The sequence below is a fragment of the Hypanus sabinus genome, chromosome 10, assembly GCF_030144855.1.
Source record: "Hypanus sabinus isolate sHypSab1 chromosome 10, sHypSab1.hap1, whole genome shotgun sequence".
In the NCBI taxonomy this organism is placed as follows: domain Eukaryota; kingdom Metazoa; phylum Chordata; class Chondrichthyes; order Myliobatiformes; family Dasyatidae; genus Hypanus; species Hypanus sabinus.
The window spans coordinates 93,719,446-93,741,592 of NC_082715.1; the positions used below are offsets into that span (position 1 = coordinate 93,719,446).

Sequence of the window (22,147 nt, forward strand, 5' to 3'; positions counted from 1 at the left end):
CTCGAGGGTCTCCTCCAAAGTTTACTCCTTTATCCGGGACCTGCCGACCTACGAAGGGGCACTGGACGCCCTCAAACGACAGTACCTGCGGCCGGTGAACACCGTCTACGCAAGACATCGCTTAGCTACCCGGCAACAGCGGCCTGGCGAATCGTGCGCTGAGTTTCTCCGAGCACTACAGACACTCGTCCGACCTTGCGACTGCAAGACGCTCACGGCAGAACCGCATGCGGAGCTGCTGGTGCGAGACGCCTTTGTGACGGGACTGAGGTCAGTGTACATGCGCCAGCGGCTGCTGGAGAACTCGGATCTTACCTTAAGCTCGGCAATAGAGAAGGCCAACGCTCTAGAAGCTGCGCGGCATAACGCCGACGCTGTCCAGTCGCGCGATTCCCCGCCGGTTTCGTGGACGCCTCAGACCCCGCCACCGCCGGCTCCCGGGAGCGAATTCGCCAACGCCGCCGCCAGTCGCGATTCCACGGGCTCCCCGACCCAGACCACGGCTGTGGCCCGTACGAAACTCGTGCTTTGTTATTTCTGTGGCCAAAAGAAACATCCTCGACAACGCTGTCCAGCGCGAGAAGCGACCTGCTCCAGCTGCGGAAAGCGGGGCCACTTCGCCAAGGTCTGTAAGTCTCAACCTCGAGCGGAGTGCAGCGCTGCGGGTGAAACGTGGGGGCCGCCATCTTGCATGCCGGGATGTGGGCGGCCATCTTTGTCGACGTCAGCACGCCCCGCCCCCGATCCTCGGATGCTGACCGGGTACCCCGGATGTGAGCGGCCATCTTTGTCGGCGTCAGCATGCCCCGCCCCCGACCCTCCGATGCTGACCGGGTACCCCGACGGCGATCCAACTCTGGCCACTGTGACTCTCGACCAAAGCGCCCCACACCAGCTTGCAAGGTCCATGATGGACATCCAGGTGGAGGGGCATTGGACTGGATGCCTGTTTGACACGGGCAGCACTGGGAGTTTTATTCACCCGGACACAGTGCAACGCTGCGGACTTGCAACGCGGCCGGTCAGTCGGAGGTTCCATTTGGCCTCTGGGTCGCAGTCCGCAGACATCCGGGCGGGTTGTGTAGCGACTTTGGTGGTGCAAGGCACAGAATATCGGGACTTTGAACTGCTGGTCATGCCTAATCTGTGTGCACCTGTGCTATTGGGGCTGGACTTCCAGAGCCATCTCGAAAGTGTGACTATGGTATACGACGGGCCCCTCCCACCACTCACTGTCAAGAATCCTCAGTTTTGTGGGACTTCTTCACATACCCCGCTACTGACCACACACACACACGGACACACACATCCCATCCAGAACCAGGCCAACAGCTGCGCTACCGACACTTGCAGCCTCTCCACTCTCAAGATCCCTCCCCCACCGCTGTTCGCCAACCTGACCCCCGACTGTAAACCTGTGGCAACCAAAAGCAGGAGGTACAGCGCGGGGGACCGGGCCTTCATTCAGTCGGAGGTGCAGCGGCTGCTCAGGGAGGGGATCATTGAGCCGAGCACAAGCCCTTGGAGGGCCCAGGTGGTTGTTGTTCGGACTGGGCAGAAAAATAGGATGGTGGTGGACTATAGTCAAACCATCAATAGGTTTACGCAGCTTGACGCATACCCCCTACCCCGCATCGCGGATATGGTCAACCAGATTGCTCAGTATAAGGTGTACTCGACAATAGATCTGAAATCCGCTTATCACCAGCTCCCCATCTGCCCAGAGGACCGCCCCTACACCGCCTTCGAGGCGGGCGGCAGGCTCTATCACTTCCTGCGCGTCCCTTTCGGTGTCACGAATGGTGTCTCTGTCTTCCAGAGGGAAATGGACCGGATGGTGGACCAGTACCAACTGCAGGCCACATTTCCCTATCTGGATAACATCACCATCTGTGGTCATGACAGGCCAGATCACGACGCCAACCTCCAACGGTTTCTCCAAGTGGCCGCAGCTCTGAACCTTACTTATAACAGGGACAAGTGTGTTTTTGGTACCACCCGCCTTGCTATACTTGGGTATGTCGTGGAAAACGGGGTTATTGGGCCTGATCCCGAACGTATGCGCCCCCTGTTAGAGCTCCCTCTTCCCACCACTCTCAAGGCCCTCAGACGGTGCCTGGGGTTTTTATCCTATTACGCCCAATGGGTCCCCCATTACGCAGACAAGGCTCGCCCCCTGGTCAAGTCTACCTCGTTTCCCCTCTCTGCTGAGGCCTGCGCGGCCTTCAACTGCATTAAAGCGGACATTGCCAAAGCTACGATGCATGCAGTGGACGAGACCGCTCCCTTCCAAGTGGAGTGTGATGCCTCCGATTTCGCTCTGGCTGCTACCCTTAATCAGGAAGGCAGACCAGTAGCATTCTTTTCTCGCACCCTCCAAGGCTCTGAAATTCGGCACTCCGCGGTGGAGAAAGAAGCCCAGGCCATAGTGGAGGCTGTTAGGCACTGGAGGCACTATCTTGCTGGCAAAAGATTCACTGTGCTGACCGACCAGCGCTCGGTTGCGTTCCTGTTCAGCAACCAACAGCGGGGCAAGATCAAAAATGATAAGATTTTGCGGTGGAGGATAGAACTCTCCACCTACACCTATGATATCCTGTACCGGCCTGGCAGACTCAATGAGCCCCCTGATGCCCTATCCCGGGGAACATGTGCTAGCAGACAGCTCGACCAGCTGTACGCCCTTCATGCACAACTTTGCCATCCAGGGGTCACCCGATTTTACCATTTTGTGAAAGCTCGGAACCTGCCGTACTCCCTGGAGGACATCAGGACGATGACCAGGGACTGCCAAATTTGTGCCGAGTGCAAACCGCACTTCTACTGTCCTGACACGGCACAACTTGTCAAGGCCACCCGCCCTTTTGAACGCCTGAGTGTTGACTTTAAGGGCCCCCTTCCCTCCACTGACCGCAATGTCTATTTTCTCAGTGTTATTGACGAGTTCTCACGGTTCCCCTTTGCCATCCCCTGCCCCGACACCACTGCCACGTCCGTCATAAAAGCCCTGCGCCAGCTCTTCACTCTGTTCGGGTATCCCTGCTATATCCACAGTGATAGAGGGTCCTCCTTTATGAGTGAGGAGCTGCGCCAGTACTTGCTAGCTAGGGGCATTGCTACCAGTCGGACCACGAGTTATAATCCCCGGGGTAATGGCCAGGTAGAGCGGGAGAATGCCACAGTGTGGAAGGCCACGCTTTTAGCCCTTAAGTCCAAAGGGTTGCCGGTCTCTCGATGGCAGGAGGTCCTCCCTGAGGCACTGCACTCTATCCGCTCTCTGTTATGTACGTCCACCAATGCCACCCCTCACGAACGCCTATTCTCTTTTCCCAGGAAGTCTGTCACTGGGACCACCCTACCAGTTTGGCTGACGTCCCCGGGGCCAGTGCTGCTCCGGAAACATGTGAGGAGCAATAAATACTCCCCGCTGGTGGAGAGGGTTCACCTTCTCCATGCGAACCCCCAGTATGCTTACGTGGTCTTACCTGATGGGCGGGAGGACACGGTCTCCATCCGCGACCTGGCACCCGCAGGTGCAGCAGACCACTACCCTGAAGGCTCTCCGGTAACTGTGAACCCTGCACCAGAGGTGACACCGTACTCACCAGGCCCTACACAGACTCCTCACGACACTTGTATACCGGGCGTTTCGTACGCATTTATACCAGGCGCCTCGCACATGCATGAGGGATCACCGGCGCCTAGTGGGCAAGAACACGCGCAACCCCCGTCCCCTGTGCAATCGCCAATGTTGCCGGCACCTATGCGGTCACAGCCGGTGCTAGGTAGATCGCAGCGACAGATTCGACCACCTGATCGGCTTGACTTGTAAGAACCTTCGCTACATGAGGACTTTTTCAAACGAAGGGGGGGTGAATGTGGTGAACTATGTGCCTGTCGGGACACGCCCCTGCTGACTGCTCCTGTGGCTCCTCCCACAGGCCCCTGTATAAAGGAGACCTGCGGCCTGAAGATCGGCCTCAGTCTCCAGGACCTTGTATGATAGACACTCACTCCTGGTTCCTTCTTCCAGTCAATAAAAGCCGATATCTCGCCTACGTCTCAGTGTGAGTTATTGATGGTGCATCACTGATAATATGCAGAGTTTAAAGTCTGTATGTGTTGAGCACAGAATAGTATAATCATATCCTTCACTATGTTACAGTGTACTCACTCTGATGGCAATGCTAATTTCTTTCACTACGTTGCAGTGTGTTGCTCTTTAAAAAATATTTACAGAGAGCAATTCAATTTCTGGACCACAGACAGGATTGATTAATGCAGCAGGGCTTTGGAGAATATCTGAGGAAGGATCCTAAATTTAAAATCTGTTTAACCAGGGCTGGATATCTAATCATTTTCGTCATTTCCCATTTTGTACTCACTCTTTATATCCACTGTAATTGTTTGCAGAAGGAATTCCACCAGTTCTGTGGTAGTTTATAATAAGTGTATACCAGGGACCCAATAGAATCTTTGGCTGCAGAGGAGACTTTAGTATTCAGACATTCTCCCCCACAACAAGCGTGCTCTGTGTTGTAAATGGGAAACAGAATCTGCTGCAGTGAGATGTGGAGAATGGCTTATCTAAATGTAGATGGAATTGTTAATTTAGCAATGAATAGAGGCTTTAAAACTCAAAAGGCATATATTGTGAAGGGCAATAAAAGTTAATTAGTTCCTTAAGAAGCAGTGTTACTTCTTGGCTTCTGCTGGGTCCTAAAAATCACCACTTTTTTGACAGTTTGTACAATTGCTGGTGTATTCCAAGCAAGTTCAGCTATCACTATCCCTTACTCTTTACTGGACATATTTTATGATTAAGCTAATGTGGTTGACACTGTTTATTAACAATTTCATTAGTAAGGTGAACTGCATTTCTCAGAACTAATAGTTTTTTTTAGGAAATCTTTAACAAAAACTCTGCTTGCTCTTAAATGCCACAAGATATTACAGCAAATATTTTATTACTCATTATGTGATTGTTCAGGTGTCCAAGTGATTCAGCACCTGGTTCCTTGAGGCTTCCTATCCCATTGTTCATTTAAACTCAATTCAGACTTTTTCCCCATATGTCCTTCCTGTTCCCAAAATGGCTATTAAACTAACCCAGGCCCATTTCCCATGCTCCTTTTCAGCATCTTAGGCCTCCTTCCTGTGCTCCTTGTAAATTAACCAAAGTCCTGATGACAATGTTCCTATTAAACTCATCAGGACCCCATTTCCCCTGAGTGCTTTTCAGCACAACGGAGTCCCTTCTCGGTGCTCCTTTGAAAATTATGGGGCTTTACATTTTGTGCTTCTTTTAAACTCATGTGTGCCCCTTTTGCAAAATTCCTGAACTAACCAGGTCATGATTCCCATGCTCTTCTTACAACGATCAAACACATCAAACCACAAATAATACACTGCTGTTATCATCCTTCAGAATATTGAACTAAAAGCGTGTTGCAACATTAACCAAAGTATTATCCAACTGTCTGGAATATCTTCCTTTTGGACAATGCCAGAATCTGGAGGTTGAATGCTTTAAAATACTCCATTCAAAACAGGGCAGAAGATAACAACCTGAAGTAAAATCAGAAAGTGCTGCATCTGCTTTGCAGATCATTGAATATTGTCAGTGGTGAATTAGAAAGAATTTTGTCTCATAAGGGAGTTGAGGGCTTTAGAAGTCAGCTGGGAAGTGAAAGGCAAAGTAGGATCAATCACAATCTTACAGAATGATGAAGCAGGCATAAGTCCAGGACTGGGCCATTCTTCTTTGTTACTTCTGCTCTTTTGTCATAAAGAGGAATTGTCTTACTGAGTTTTTCCAGCATTTTTAGTTTTTTGTTGATACTAAGATTTAGTTTTGAAGTGGCTGATGCAGTACCTTCAAACCTGCTCCAGTGGAAAAGAGGGGAATAAAGAGTTTGATTTATTGATTAGGTGACAGCAAGGCCATGGTTCAAGACTACTGACTGAGACAGAAACCCCCAAATGATATTATCATTTAAATAATGATAAGCAAATGATTTATTATTTTGTTTTCAGTGTGATTGGAATAGCAACAGAACTCAGGTTATAACAACTGACTTATTACATAGTCATTTATTCCAGGCAGCAGTTCACACATGACCAGGTTCATTGAACTGAATCTCCAAACTGGCCTTGGAGGGATTAAAATTTAATTTTGATGGAAAAGGAAAATATTCATTGTTTATAATGGATGGTGCACACAATCAGTAGTTCAATACCCCTGATATTCTCACAACTTCTGGATTGCTAAAGTAGTAATGTGACAGCTTTAATGCTATATTCCTTAGATTTCACAAGTTGTAGTTTCCTATTTTGACACATTGTGCAGTTCAGTCAGTGTCTCTATCACTTTCTGGTTTTGCTTCCGAGTTGTTGAGTTTAACTCAATGGACATTGATTAAATTAGGAAGTACATCCCATTTAAATATTAGTGGTTCAACAGAAGTCAATGACTTTATAAAATGTAGGACAGACCTCTGCTGGAATATAGTAGTGTGCACTCATCCCGACAGATACTTGGAGAGATCTTTTCAAAGTTAAACAAATTTGTTTCCTTGATTTTGCTTTCTGATTTTCTTCCTCACAGAATTCTATTTCCCCTTCACTCTCTTCAGTTAATTTTTAAAAAATCAACTTATTTCTTCTCCATATTCTTTCCACATTCTTCTTCTATCATCATAATTACTTGGCTCAGGACATAGGACATTTGGGCTTTGTCATACATTAAACTGTCTCCAGGATATTAAAAGAAAGCACTTCTGGTAATTTAAGATGATATGCAAGAAATCAAGATAAGAATGCATGAAATAAGATGCCGGAAACCAACTAATTCATGTTTATTTTTGTCTGAGGCACTGTCCCTCACTTACTTGCTTTCTCAATTCTGGCAGATATGTCTCTGAGATCAGGAAAACTTGTGGAAATTCATGTGCAACATATCACACTGCAGTACCATCACAAAATCCCAACTAACAGACAGTAACCAGTGAAGCTCAGAGTAACAATAAAAGGCTACAATATGGATTGTGAAACAGAAAGAACTAGATTTATTAAAATAAATTGGGGCATAATTTGTTTAGCAGAATCAATTGAATTACCCTGCAGTACCACTTTACATTTTTATCTGTCATGTTAATCCAGTATTATTGAACAAGTTCTAATGAAAGTGTTTAAACACGTTAAAGATCTTTAAGCGCAAATTTCAGTGATTGCACTTTTGTACAAACAAGATGGCATGTTACAAATAGTTATTATGAAGGGCTGGATAGCCTGACTAAATCATTATCTTTCAAAGCCATAAGCCATTGCTCTTGGTCAACCTATATGGAGAAATTGCAGGTATTTCAAGATTAATATAACACATCTAATAATTCATCCTGAAAGTGATGACTGTTCAAAGTGCCCAGGGTTCTGCCCGTGCTCTGCAGAGTTGTATTTACAATAATGGGTGGACAGGATTCTCTTTGAGACATTGTACAGTACCCACCTGCTGATTCATTTCACAAGAAAATTTTGGAGTTCCAGAAAGAACAGAAACATTCTACTGCACAGGGTAAGGTACAGACATCACTCAGTTATGATTTTAAATCAAAACCTCTCCTTTGGAATAGAAGTGAAGATGAATTTTATGAATTGTGGTTGAGTACCATTATAGCAGTTAGAGGTAGGATAGAAAGAATGTTGATAATCTACTTCATTCCAGCTTTCAACTTGTCATAGTCTTTGGCTGCCCTCATCTTAATTTTACCTGTGCCATTCAGATCTGTGACCCACTTACCAACGTCCTTTAATGTAAATCTTCTACCCTCATTCTTTCACTCAACCTTCCATACAATCTCCAGCTACGAGTATTCCATCTACTAGCTCTTTTGAGTGGTTTCCATGACTTGAAACAACCAGCCTCATCCAAAGTTCAAAGAAAAGTTTAAAGTAAATTTATTGTCTAAGTGCATTTGTTATATCCCATGTAATATTACATAGGCAATCATGGTCTTACCATGACCATAATTGGTCTGGCAATTTTTTCTACAGAGGAGGTTTGCCATTGCCTTCTTCTGGGCAGCGTCTTTACAAGATGATTGACCCAGTCATTTTCAATACTCTTCAGAGTTTGTCTGCCCGGTGTCCCCTTCAAATCTCCTTTTGTAACTCCATTAGCAACCATTTTCATCTCTTATTCTTCAACGATGAACTGGAAATTCAGAATTGGAGTTCTCTTGAAGTTTTATAACCACAGGAATATATTGAAACCCTTGAATGTATTTCATAACATAATTTACATTTGAAGTGGAATGACAATTTATAAATTATATATTGAGATACAACATGGAACAGGCTCTGCCCTTTGAGCCGCAACATCGAGCATTCCCCAATTTAACTGAGCTTCATTATTGATCTATTTACAATGACAAATCAACCTCCGAACTGGGACGTCTTTGGACTGTGTGTGGGAGGAAACCAGACCATCTGGTGGAAACCCACATAGTCACAGGAAAAACGTGCAAACTCCTCGCAGGCAGCGGCAGGAATCAAAACCCAGTCACCTGTATGTTAAGTGTTGTGCTAATCACTACACTACTGTACCACTATGTACAGCTAAGGTGACAAATGTTATTCAGGATATGCATTCAGTAAAATTGAAGCCATTGGGTATACAGTCCATTGGATGTATATCAGCACTGCATGAACAGTATATACCAGAGATGTTAAGTTTAGTGTATTATATAGAATTTGTAGCTGTGAGGACAGGAAAAGGAATAGATTTACTTGGTTAAATCTAACAAAAGAATTTTAACTGTACAGCAAAGTGAAGAATGTTTGGTTGGTCTACTGACTGGGAAGAACTAGCTAAAGCAAAGGACAAGAAGACCTTGATTTCAAACTTCAACAACCAGGATAGCAACTGAGCTCAAACCATGACAGTCTAATTTATTTCATTGTAATTTATTCCTCGCACTGGCTTCTCACAAGACCAGATTTATTAAAGTGACTCGCACAACTTTCTACAGTGAGATAAATTTAAATTCAATTGAAAGAAAAGAATGAGTATTCATTATTAATGATAATAAACTATAACAAACAAAAGAAAATTGCTATAGTATATCTGAAGCTTCAATTGGCACTGACAGCCATACTCAAGCCTCTGGTAATCTTGCATTGTTCCTATGAAGACAGCTTCTTTCAGTCTTTAGTATATTACTCCTGGGCTTGCAAACATGATAACTAGAATTCTCAGAAGGGTGCATTAGCTTTGATTGTCATTTGTTTAAGCAGTGTCACAGGAAGTACAATATGACTAAAAGGGTCAAATCTCTGCAGAACCATTAGGCAGACACTGACATAACTCAGTAAGACCATTAGTTCTGCCATTTGGTTTTATTTAAGTCCTCAACCAAATTGTCTTGAAAAATGAACTCTGCTTCTCTCTCTGCAGAGGCTATATGTGCTATCGAGTATATCCAGCATTGTCTGTTTGTGTTTTTGATTTTTTTCTATCTGTTGTATTGTTACCTAAATGAGAATGTGTGTATAAGTGAATAGTCAACCTACCAATCTTGAATCTAGAACTTGCCAGCCATTTGCCCATTGCCCTGAGATGGGTGTGCTATAATGGGAAGGGACGTGCAACAGACATCATTGTTAAGAGGGACAAAACTAGCCGGAAAATTAAAGTCAAGAAGTATTTTAATTCTTGCTCTGATTAAGTTAGGAAGGCAAGCATCATGACAGCTGAGACTTACATGGCCTGCACCTTATTCTGAGACCCTGACTCCTGGTTCTAATCTGTCTTCTTCAGGAGGAAAATCAGCACTTATTCCAGAATTTTCAGAATTAGAATCAGGTTTACTATCACAGAAATTTTGTAAGTTTCTGTGTAATTTCCTCTTGGAGTCATAGAGTTATAAAGCACTACAGCATAGAAAAAGGCTCTTCAACCCATCTAGTCCGTGATGAACTGTTATTCTGCCCAGGTCCTTTGACCCACATCTGGAACATAGCCCTCGATACCTTCCCATCAAGATACTTATCCACATTTCTCTTAAAAGTTGAAATTGAACCAGCATCCACTGTTACACATTTTCACCATGCTCTGAATGAAGAGTACCCTCCAAGGTTCCGATTAAGTACTTCACCATTCACTCTCTTGTTCTTCTAAACCTCAGAAAATATAGGCTACTTATTTTCAACCTCTCCTTATGTGGTAATCCTTGGAACCAGTGCAGTAATTCTTTGCTACAGTCCCTCCACCATGTTCTAGGAAAGGAAACCAAAACTACACAATACTCCAGGTGCCATCACACCAATACCCTTTGTAATTCAAGTAAGGTATCTTTACTCCTGTTCTCAGATCTTCTTGTAATGAAATCTTTCATGGTGTTCACCTTCTACACTAGATCATAGCAACTGATTAGATATTTCTTAATTTTGGTTTCCTTAAGCTCTCAGCGGAGGGCACTGATGCTAATTGGTGGTGGGGGAGGGGGGCATTGCCTTGCTGCTGCTTGTGCGTGGGAGGGGGGAGCGGAGGGGCTTTAGGGTTCTAACATTTAACTGTCATTCTTTCCTTGGTGCACTCCTCTGTTTTTGTGGATGTTTACAAAGAAAAAGATTTTCAGGATGTACATCATATACATTTCTCTGACATTAAATGTAGCTATTGAAACCTAAGTGGGAGGTTTACCCTTTTTATTAATAAAGAAAAACAGACAAGAACTCCAGCCCAGTTCCTGGGGTTAAATGTTTAAATATATCTGACCAGCTAATGCTGAGATTTTCTATATACACCTTCGGCATTTAAAACCTGGCTTGATCTTATGTATTTTCCTAGGAGATGCTGGTCTTTTAGCTTCCGATATAGCTGTCTGAAGGATTGTATCTGTAAAGCATAAAACCCAGAATGAAGCCAAATAAATGGAGTTCCAGGTGATTAAAGACACAGAAGTAGTAGAGGAGACGGTCCTTTGAGCCTGTTTCTACTTTTCAATAAGACTGTAGTTGATTTGGTGCTTCCGAGCTGTTCAATCCTCTCTTCATCTTGACCTTGATTATACCCAATGACTGAGCATACACTGCACTCTGTATGAAAGAGAATACTGACTCTGTAAGCTACTGCAAAGCATTTTATTGTGCAAGCATTTAACACACAATCTAAATTTCTCTGTTTCTTGTTTTAACTAAGTCATAAATCCATTATAAAGTAAATAGGTTACTGCCTGTGTTAAACACTGCACATTAAACATCTATAAAATAGCACCAGTGAGAGTGATTTCCATGCTGTAATCTTATTTCAGCTGCAGTTATTTCAAATAATTTTGTGATGACTGATTTCAAAACAGGAACCCAAGGCTCTTAGTCACAGTCGTTGAATTATAAAGCTACAGCATAGAGTATGGAAACAGACTCTTCAACTCTACACATCTGAGTCATCCAAGCTGCCTAACTGAACTAGTCCCATCTGCCCGCTTTTAGCCCGTGTCACTCTAAAGCATTCCTGTACTTGAATCTGTCCAAATGTCTACGCTGTCCCACTTCTTCTCAATTCTTTGTTCTACATCGTGTATGCATCACCTACGGTATGAAAAGGTTTTCCCTCAGTTTTGGACTCTCCTAAAAGACTGTGGCTATTTGCCTTATTCACCTCATGAATTTATAAACATTTACAAAATCATCTCTCAGCCTCCTACACTCTAAGTGAAGAAGTCCTGGTCTGGCCAGCCTCTTATCAAAAACCAAATTGTCCAGTCTAACTACACCCTCTCCAATTTAATGACATCCTCCCTAGAGCAGGACAACCACAACTGCATGCAGTACCCTAAATGCGGCCTTACCAATGCCTTGTATAGCTGTGTTTCAATTTCAATATCAGAATTAGTCTTATCATCAATAATGTATGCTGTGAATTTTGTTGTTTTTGTGGTAGCAGTAGAGTGTAGGATAAAAAGTTATTATAGGTTGCAATAAAAAATAAATAGTGCAAAAGAGGCATTGTGAGGCAGTGTCCATGGGTTCATGGGCCATTCAGAAATCTGATAGCAGAGATATGAAGCTGTTCCTAAAAAGTTCCTGTCAGTCTTCAGGCTCCTGTTGCTCCTCCCTGAAGGTAGTTTGAGAAGAGGGTATGTCATGAATGGTGAGGGTCATTAAAGATGTATTCCATCTTCTTGAGACACTGCCTCGTGAAGATATTGTGGATGGTGGGGAGGCTTGTGCCAGTGATGGAGCTGGCTGATTTTACAACCGTCTGCAGCCTCTTTCAGCATTGTACATTGGAGCCCCCAAATCAGGTGTTAAAGAATCCAGTCAGAATACTCTTCACTGTACATCTGCAGAAATTTGCTGGAGCCTCTGGTAACATACCAAATCCCTTCAACTCCAAATAAAGTATAGCCACTGGCAAGTCTTCTTCATCATTGATTCAATATGTTGGTCCTAGGTGAATCATCAGCGATGTTGATGCCCAGGAACTTGAAGCTGCTCAGTATTTCCATTGCTTATCCCTCAATGAAAACTGGTGTGTTCTCCTGAATTTCCCTTTCTGAACTCCACAAACAATTTTTTGGTCTCACTGATGTTGAGTGCAGCTGATCTGCCTTACTTCTTCATAGCTACTCATCACTATCTGAGATTCTGCTAACAGTAGTAGTGTCCTTGGTGAACTTATGATGGCGTTTGAGCTCTGCTTAGCAACACAGTATTAAGTGTAGAGAAAGTAAGCAGTAGGCTAAACACCCATTCTAAGGTGCACCTGTGTTGATTGTAAGTGAGGAGGAGATGTTATTATTGATCTGCACGGACTGTGATTTCCTGTTGAGGAAGTCAAGAATCCAGTAGCAGGGAATGGTATTGAGCCTGAGGTTCTGAAGCTTGTTGATTAGTACTAAGGGGATGATGGTGTTGAATGCTGAAGTGTGATCAATAAACATCAGCCTGACATACGTATTGCTATTGTCCAGGTGGAGAGACAGTGAGATTGTGTCAGTTGTAGACCTACTATGGACATAGGCAAATGAATTCAATACAGATCAAAGGGTGACTAGATGCTGTAAGGATTCGCATAGGTATAGTTTTATTCTCCCTTTCAAAGCATGCATAAAAAGTGTTAAGCTCATCAGGCGTGAAGCATCACAATAATTTATACTGCTCAGTTTTGACTAACAGGAAATAATGGAAAGTAAACCCTGCCACAACTGTCATGCATATCCTTATGAAGGGTTTCGGCCCGAAACGTCATCACTACCTTCTCCCGTAGATACTGTCTGGCCTGCTGAGTTCTGCCAGCATTTTGTGTTTTTATTTATTTCCAGCATCTGCAGATTCACTTGTGTTGTTATGCATATGATTGTGTTTCTACTTTTCCATGGAATTTCCTTCTCTTCTTTCAATGGCTTTCTGTGGGACACACTTGGACTTCTTGTAGGTTTCTAGATCACTGAATGCCGCAGATCTCAACAAACTATGAATCTCTTGGTATATTCATGGTTTCTAGTTTGGGACTGACTCTGGTTCTGGTCTGGTTCATTCAAATGCATAAAATTTTCAAAATACTAAAATATTCTGGTTACATTTGGCAATCCATAAGTGCCCAAGCATGATTGAACATGGCATTTTTGATATAGTCATCTTTCTTTCATTCATTACCTGATATGAGTGGCAGCATTACAGGCATCAAATCTCCATTCATTAGGATTTGACTGATGCCAAATAATTCCAGACACTGGAGGACTAAGCAATGTGGACCATGCATTAGTTAAATGTAATCAGATATAGCTCTAGCAATTGTCATTTACCCAAAATAATTGGGAAGTGGAAAACTCAGTTAATACAAATAAATAAAAACCCTAAGTAAGCCAAGCTGGTAGTGTGCTGGGAACTGAGGAAGAAGTTAGGACCATTAACAATGCATTTGTAATTGAAAATTTGATACAATCAGGCAGAAAAACTCAGCAGGCAAGATATGTATATATTCTAGAAGGATACAGCTGAGTGGAACCAGACAGTCTGAATGTGGCACTTGAGGGTTAATGAGATTGATGAGCTATGTCAGCCTCAATCAACTGCAACCATTTCATTTATTTAATTTTTATCATAACAGCAGAGAGATTTAATTGTTTTTCCCAATGTAACTTTGCTCATGAGAATGGCAAAGAAAATATTGCACAGTTGTGGAGAAGCGGAAGCAAAATGTACTCAGGGAAGTTCTCACAATTATTTGGGATTAGCACAAGCAACGTTAGTTCTAAGAAAGCTTTCTGATACTGAAAGGAGAGCTATGAACCTTTTAAAGGTTCTTTTGAAGACTCAGGCCTGGATTTACACTCTGACTTTGGTTCTTTATGGGAGTGGGACCTGCTCTCAGGGCCTCATGACCAGCCACTTTTTGATAGCCCAAGGATGCGTCCTGGAAGACTAGCGCACCTTCAGGGTGCCAGATTTTCTTGGCTCTGGAGACGGGCTATTTCAAGGCCAGTTCCCCTGACCAAGGCAATGCAGGAGAACACAGAACACAGAACTCTGCAAGCAGTGGGTTAGATGCCGTGTGCTGAGTGTCTAGAGACCTGAGCCCTGGGGATGACCCTCTGGGTGCAGAGCTTGGAAAAAGTGACCCAACAGACTCTTAACATCATAAATCAGTGAGTTATTTGTTATGTCTCCTTCTCACTGTGAAATAGAGAGAGAGAGAGAGCCTGAGGTATGTATAATTACTGGGTGAACGAGTAGTCTTTGGGTTACTGCAAGTCTGTGTCTTTATTGATGCTTTGCTGCACGCTTGAATGCTCGGTGGGGGGCGCTGATGCTTTTTTGCTGGTGGGGGAGGGGGCTCTAACATTTGAATATCATTCATTCTCTGAGGCACTCCTCTGTTTTTGTGGATGTTTACAAAGAAAAAGAATTTCAGGATGTATATTGTATACATTTCTGACATTAAGTGAACCTATTCATGGTCAATGTTCAGTATTTCAGCAATATTTGAGTAGTATTGTAAATATATTGTTAGATTAGGTATCATTTGTTGTTTACACAATGCACATGGATTATATGTAAAAGAACATGAATGGCATTCGCTATTGTGCCACCACATCATATGTGTACACTCCACTTAAAGTAAAAATAAAACTAAGGCTCGTTCTTCTGGACTTCTGTCTTTTTTCCTTTCAATCAGCTTTATGGTTTATTTACAAAATATAACAGTGGCAATAAGGAAGTTTTAAACAAAGCTGAAACAACTACCTACCTGTTGAAATGCAGCAAGATCTTCAATTAAAAAAAAGTGCAGCAAGAAATGGTTGTGTTAAAAAAAATAGCACATCACATGCTGTTCAGAAAAATGGAGACAGGCGCAGTCGGGTTAACAAAATATGGCAAACATAGGAAAAATTCTCTGGTTCATAATCAGCACATACTAGGTGATAATAATCATAAAAAAATCAGAAATGGCTGGCTACATCAGAAAGATTGACATGTTTGATTATAGAAAAGATGACTAGAATATGTATTGTACGTGGATTAAGTGGTATTGTAAATAAATAGAACAATGAGAAACAAATGTCAATTTTGATGAGTGTCTTAGATTTAAATGCATACAGTTTGCTTAGAAATTTAATTGCTCTCACCAAACCAGCTGAAATGTGCTTTGCTTATATTATGTAAGTAAAGCAGGAACACTTAGAACTGAAACCTTTGTTGATTGCAGAATGCTTTAGGTTTCATAAGCGGAATCAAAAGTAAAGACAGACCACTTCAGCATACATAGCTGAATTGAAAATGTTAATTGAGCATTGCCAGTTCTGTAATGCACTTAATTATGCCCTAGGAGATGATTTAGTTTGTGGAATCTTACAAGAAAACATTCAAAGCAGCTCCTAACTGAAGCACAACTTACATTTAAAAGAACATTTGAAATAGCTTTATCAATGGAAACAGTGGACAGAGGTAATCGAGTTGCAGTCAGGAAGGAAAGTGAGCAAGAAAAAAATTGCAATGTCTAAACAGAAACCAGCCTGGCTGAACAAACAGTGCTACTATTGTGGTAGTGTCTCACACTTATCAGACCAATGCAGAATTAAAGATGAAGACTTGCAGAAAATGCAACAAAATAGGACACTTTAAAAGGGTAGACACAATTAAACGGACTGTGCAGGGAAGAGAAAAGGATAAGTCAAGTTGTATCTTTAAAAACAACACAAATCTGCATGCTGTTGAAGAAAAATCTGATAATGATAAGATTAATGCAGGACTGCGTATACTTGAGATTTACAATGTGAAAACTAAAAATAGACAAGCAACATGGCTTGAACCAGAAGTGAACAACAAATTAATTAATATGGAATTGGACACTGGTTTGGCTGTTTCAGTCATTTTAAAAAATGAGTTTGATCAGTATTTCAAAAATACTAAATTAAATCCTGCAGATATCCAATTGAAAGCTTATACTGAAGAAGAGATAACTCCTGTGGAAATGATACTCCTAACAGTGAAATACAACAATCAGCAAGCCTCATTGACCTTGTACGACGTATCGTAAAAAACAGGAGGGCTAGCATTGTGGGGTCATGATTGGCTGAGACAACTACAATTTGGAGATCCATCCTGTGCCATACCACCTGCAAAGGAGTCAGTTGAAAACAAATTAAGAAAGGTACTAGATGATGCCACAACTGGCTCCATACTCTGCACCATGAAATGTTGCCCAACAGAGGGCAAACTGTTGTTGGAAAGCATAATGGAGCAAGGAAGGACAATGCTGCTCAAGGAATTGTGAAACTGACAAAAGTCGTGGTCTGACTTCAACAGTTTTTGTAGATAACATATCTGAGAAAATTTCTGAAATGTTAATCAGTTTCTTGTGAAGTGTGGCTTGCTTTCAAGAAGTTTCAGGATAGTTGCAAGCATTTGGCTTTTGTGTATAAAGAACCAGAATCTACTCTGTGCATATAAAGGTTCTTGCATGAACTTCAAATGTGAGATATGAAGCTACTTGTGAAAGAAGATACAAAGTCCAAAGCTCAGTTGGATGAATGGAAGGCCAAAAAGAAAGGAGTCAATGAAGATATGAAAAAAGAGGATTCATCAGATAAGCAACCTAAGAGGACAGGTCAGATCATAAAGGGAGCAAAGAAGGTTTATTGAGAGAATACTCCATTGAAGTAAATGCACCTTTTCAAGATTGACATACACCTCACAGAAAGAAGAAAAAGGAAAAGAAAGAGGATGGCAAAAGTGCTAAGATAATGGAACAGCATAAACAAGACCTAATTTCTTGAGAAATTAGCAACTTCAATGATACTCACAAGAAACTTGAAGAAGAAAATGGAAGGCAAGAAAAAGAAAGATAATAAGTTAGAAAGGACAGAAATAGATCCAGAGTAAAAAAAAACTGTGAAAAGGAGAAGAAAGTTGTCCAGAGCTGTCAGAATCACTACCTGCAGGCTCAGAGTCATTGTCTACTACTATCACATTGGATACTATATATATTATATATTTTTTCTTATGGTGGTGTGTGTGTATTTTTCCCTCAATCTAGTATCCTCTACCAGAGATTTTGGAGCTTAAGAGTTCAATGCAAAATCCTAGCAGTTCCTAGTAGTGGGCTCTTCTGGACTGAGATCTCAGGTGTTGTTCCCAGGATTTATTGGAATCACACTCCCAATCCAGGAGTAATGGTTCCAAGTGTGCCTATCACCACTGGGCATACTCTGGCTTTAACCTTCCACATCCTTTCTATCTGCTTTTTCAAGCCCTGGTATTTCTCCCCCTTCTCAAATCCTTTCTTCCAGATGTTACTGGCATTCGGGATTGCCACAACTATTACTACTGCTTTCTTCTGTTCCTTACCCACTATTACTATATCTGGTTGGTTGGCCAGTACCTGCTTGGAAGTTCCACAGGTTCTGCGCTCTGTCATTGTCCACTACCTGCTCAGCGGAGTAATTCCCATTTGGATTTGGAAGTGTCCAATCCATATTCAGCGCAGATTCCTGCAATTTGGTTGTGCTGTTTAATGAATGTTGTCCTTGCCTGCATTTTGCACCCTACCATTATGTCCTGGATAGTTTCAGTAATTCCTTGCACAGTCTGCATTTTGGGTCCTGTCTAATGTGATAGACACCCTTTTCTACTGCTTGTGTGCTCAGTGCCTGTCCTTGTGCAGCCATGAGCAGTGCCTCCATGCTGTCCCTCAGCCCTACCATTTCCAGCCATTGGTAGGACTTCCTTATGTCAGCCACCTCTGATATCTGACAATGGTGCATCCTGTACAGTGGCTTGTCCTGCCATGGCCTCTGTTCTCTGGCTCTGCTTCACCCACTTCCATTTCCATGCCCCCTGCCTGCAGTCTGAGGTATTTCTCTACTAGGTCATCCTTGGGGTCCATCTTCCTGCCACGCTTATGGATATTTTATATTTCTTCCAGGACTATGGCCTTGACACTTTCAGATCCTTGTCCTCCTTTATTCCAGGTGTACAGTGACTCAGCATTGGACATTGAGTGGAGTCTTCCATGTATTGTTAGTCGCTTATGGGTCTTGATGTCAGCATCTTCCAGTTCATTCCTTGGCCAGTGCACGATTGTGAATGAGTATCTGATGACTGGTAGGGCAAATGTTTTGATGGCTCTCATATTGTTCTTCCCATTCAGTTGGCTTTTTATGACCTGCCTCACTCTTTGGAGGTACTTGGATGTTGCAGCCTTCTTTGTGTCCTCATCATTTCTTCCATGCACCTGCAGGATCCCCAGGTATTTGTAGCTGTCTGGTACATCTAGTATATGGCTGTTAGGTAACTCTACTCTATCAACCTTGATGAGTTCACTGCCTTTTGTGACCATCTGGTTACACTTTTCCAGTCTAAATGACATCCTGATATCTCTGCTGTACACCCTGGTCAGGTGGATTAGTGATTCAATATATGTACTATATACATTACGCAGGGAGGAGTGCAATGTATTTATTATTTCGGTTATATTTCAGATGAGAACAGGCTGAGGACGAGCTTCACTCCAAGTGAGGTAAGGCCGGGTAAGATCCTTTCAAAGGAGAAAGTTTCAGAAGTTGAGGCAAGTATTAGGTAGGTCATGGCAGCTGAGATCGGCCCCGTGATTTGTTCATCCTGCAGCATGTGGGAAATCAGGGATACTCCCAGTGTCCCTGATGACTATATGTGCAGGAATTGTGTCCAACTGCAGCTTCTGGGAGACCGTATTGAGCGTTTGGAGCTGCGATTGTATTCATACTGGAGCATCCGCGATGCTGAGAAAATCGTGAATAGCACGTTCAGTGAGTTGGCCACACCACAGGTAAAGGCTACACAGGCAGAAAGGGAAGGGGTGGCCACTAGACAGTGTAGCAGTAGGCAGGTAGTGCAAGAGTCCCCTGTGGTCATCTCCCTCCTAAACAGATATACTGTTTTGGATACTGTTGGGGGAGATGTCTCATCAGGGGAAGGCAGCAGCAGCCGAATTCCTTGCACCATGTGTGACTCTGCGGCACAGGAGGGAAGGAAAAGGAGTGGGAGAGCTATTGTGATATGGGGATTTGATTGTAAGCGGAATAGATAGGTGTTTCTGCGGCCGCAAATGAGACTCCAGGATCGTATGTTGCCTCCCTGGTGCAAGGGTCAAGGATGTCTCTGAGCGGCTGCAGGACATTCTGGAAAGGGAGGGTGAACAGCCAGTGGTCATGGTGCACATAGGTACCAACGATATAGGTAAAAAACGGGATGAGGTCCTATAAGGTGAATTTAGGGAGTTAGGAGATAAGCTAAAAAGTAGGACCACAAAGGTAATAATCTCTGGATTACTACAAGTGCCACTTGCTAGTCAGAGTAGAAATAGGAGGATATTTCAGATGAATATGTGGCTTGAAAAATGGTGCAAGGGGGAGGGATTCAAATTTCTGGGGCATTGGAACCAGTTCTGGGGGAGGTGGGACCGATATAAACAGGACGGTCTGCACCTGGGCTGGACTGGAACCAATGTCCTAGGGGGAGCGTTGCTACTGCTGTTCAGGAGGCTTTAAGCTAATGTGGCAGGAGGATGGGAACAAGTGCAGAGAGACAGAAGGGTGTAAAAAGAGAGTAGAAGCAAAAAGTAGTAAGGTGAAAAGTAAGAGTGGCAGGCAGGCAAGTCCAGGGCAAAAAGCAAAAAGAGACACTTTTCAACATAATTGTATAAGGGCTAATGTGTTGTAAAAACAAGCCTGAAGGCTTTGTGTGTCAATGTGAGGAGCATTCGTAACAGGGTGGATGAATTGAATGTGCAGATAGTTATTAATTAATATGATATAGTTGGGATCACAGAGACATGGCTCTAGGGTGACCAGGGATGGGAGCTCAACATCCAGGGATATTCAATATTCAGGAGGGATAGACAGAAAAGAAAAGGATGTGGGGTAGCATTGCTGGTTAGAGAGGAGATTAACGCAATAGAAAGGAAGGACATTAGCCTGGAGGATGTGGAATCGATATCGGTAGAGTTGCATAACACTAAGGGGCAGAAAACGCTGGTGGGAGTTGTGTACAGGCCACCTAACGGTAGTAGTGAAGTTGGGGATGGCATTAAACAGGAAATTAGAAATGCATGCAATAAAGGAACAGTAGTTATAATGGGTGACTTCAATCTACATATAGATTGGGTGAACCAAATTGGTAAGGGTGCTGAGGAAGAGAATTTCTTGGAATGTATGCGGGATGTTTTTCTGAACCAACATGTCGAGGAACCAACTAGGGAGCAGGCCATTCTAGATTGGGTATTGAGCAATGAGGAAGGGTTAGTTAGCAATCTTGTTGTGCGAGGCCCCTTGGGTAAGAGTGACCATAATATGGTGGAATTCTTCATTAAGATGGTGAATGACATAGTTAATTCAGAAACAAAGGTTCTAAACTTAAAGAAGGGTAACTTCGAAGGTATGAGACGTGAATTAGCTAAGATAGACTGGCAAATGATACTTAAAGGGTTGACAGTGGATATGCAATGGCAAGTATTTAAAGATCACATGGATGAACCACAACAATTGTTCATCCCAGTTTCGCAAAAGAATAAATCAGGGAAGGTAGTGCACTCATGGCTGACAAGGGAAAATAGGGATAGTATCAAGTCCAAAGAAGAAACATAAATTAGCAAAAAAAAGTGGCATACCTGAGGACTGGGAGAAATTCAGAGACCAGCAGAGGAGGACAAAGGGCTTAATTAGGAAAGGGAAAAAAGATTATGAGAGAAAGCTGGCAGGGAATATAAAAACTGACTGTAAAAGCTTTTATAGATACATGAAAAGGAAAAGTTTGGTCAAGACAAATGTAGGTCCTTTACAGTCAGAATCAGGTGAATTGATCATAGGGAACAAAGACATGGCAGACCAATTGAATAACTACTTTGGTTCTGTCTTCACTAAGGAGGGCATAAATAATCTTCCGGAAATAGTAAGGGACCGAGGATCTAGTGAGATGGAGGAACTGAGGAAAATACATGTTAGTAGGGAAGTGGTGTTAGGTAAATTGAAGGGATTAAAGGCAGATAAATCCCCAGGGCCAGATGGTCTGCATCCCAGAGTGCTTAAGGAAGTAGCCCAAGAAATAGTGGATGCAGTAGTGATAATTTTTCAAAACTCCTTAGATTCTGGATTAGTTCCTGAGGATTGGAGGGTGGCTAATGTAACCCCATTTTTTAAAAAAGGAGGGAGAGGGAAACTGGGGAATTATAGACTGGTTAGTCTGACCTGTGGTAGGGAAAATGCTAGAGTCGGTTATCAAAGATGTGATAACAGCACATTTGGAAAGAGGTGAAATCATCAGACAAAGTCAGCATGGATTTGTGAAAGGAAAATCATGTCTGACGAATTTTATAGAATTTTTTGAAGATGTAACTAGTAGAGTGGATAGGGGAGAGCCAGTGGATGTGGTATATTTAGATTTTCAAAAGGCTTTTGGTCCCACACAGGAGATTAGTGTGCAAACTTAAAGCACATGGTATTGGGGGTATGTTATTGATGTGGATAGAGAATTGGTTGGCAGACAGGAAGCAAAGAGTGGGAGTAAACGGGACCTTTTCAGAATGGCAGGTAGTGACTAGTGGGGTACCGCAAGGCTCAGTGCTGGGACCCCAGTTGTTTACAATATATATTAATGACTTAGACGA

The 22,147-nt window shown here is 42.9% G+C and overlaps 1 protein-coding gene across 1 annotated transcript; it reads left to right on the top strand.

Moving 5' to 3' along the window:
• Positions 1 to 973: 973 nt before the first annotated feature.
• Positions 974 to 3,906, top strand: LOC132400311 (uncharacterized). The gene has a single exon (XM_059981273.1). The coding sequence runs from the start codon at positions 1,136 to 1,138 to the stop codon at positions 3,830 to 3,832; it is 2,697 nt and encodes an 898-aa protein (XP_059837256.1). The 5' UTR covers positions 974 to 1,135; the 3' UTR covers positions 3,833 to 3,906.
• The last annotated feature ends 18,241 nt before the right edge of the window (positions 3,907 to 22,147 follow it).

What these genes read in the sequence shown, in the direction of transcription:
- LOC132400311 (XM_059981273.1), top strand. Translation starts at nt 1,136, where the DNA reads ATGCCTAATCTGTGTGCACCTGTGCTATTGGGGCTGGACTTCCAGAGC.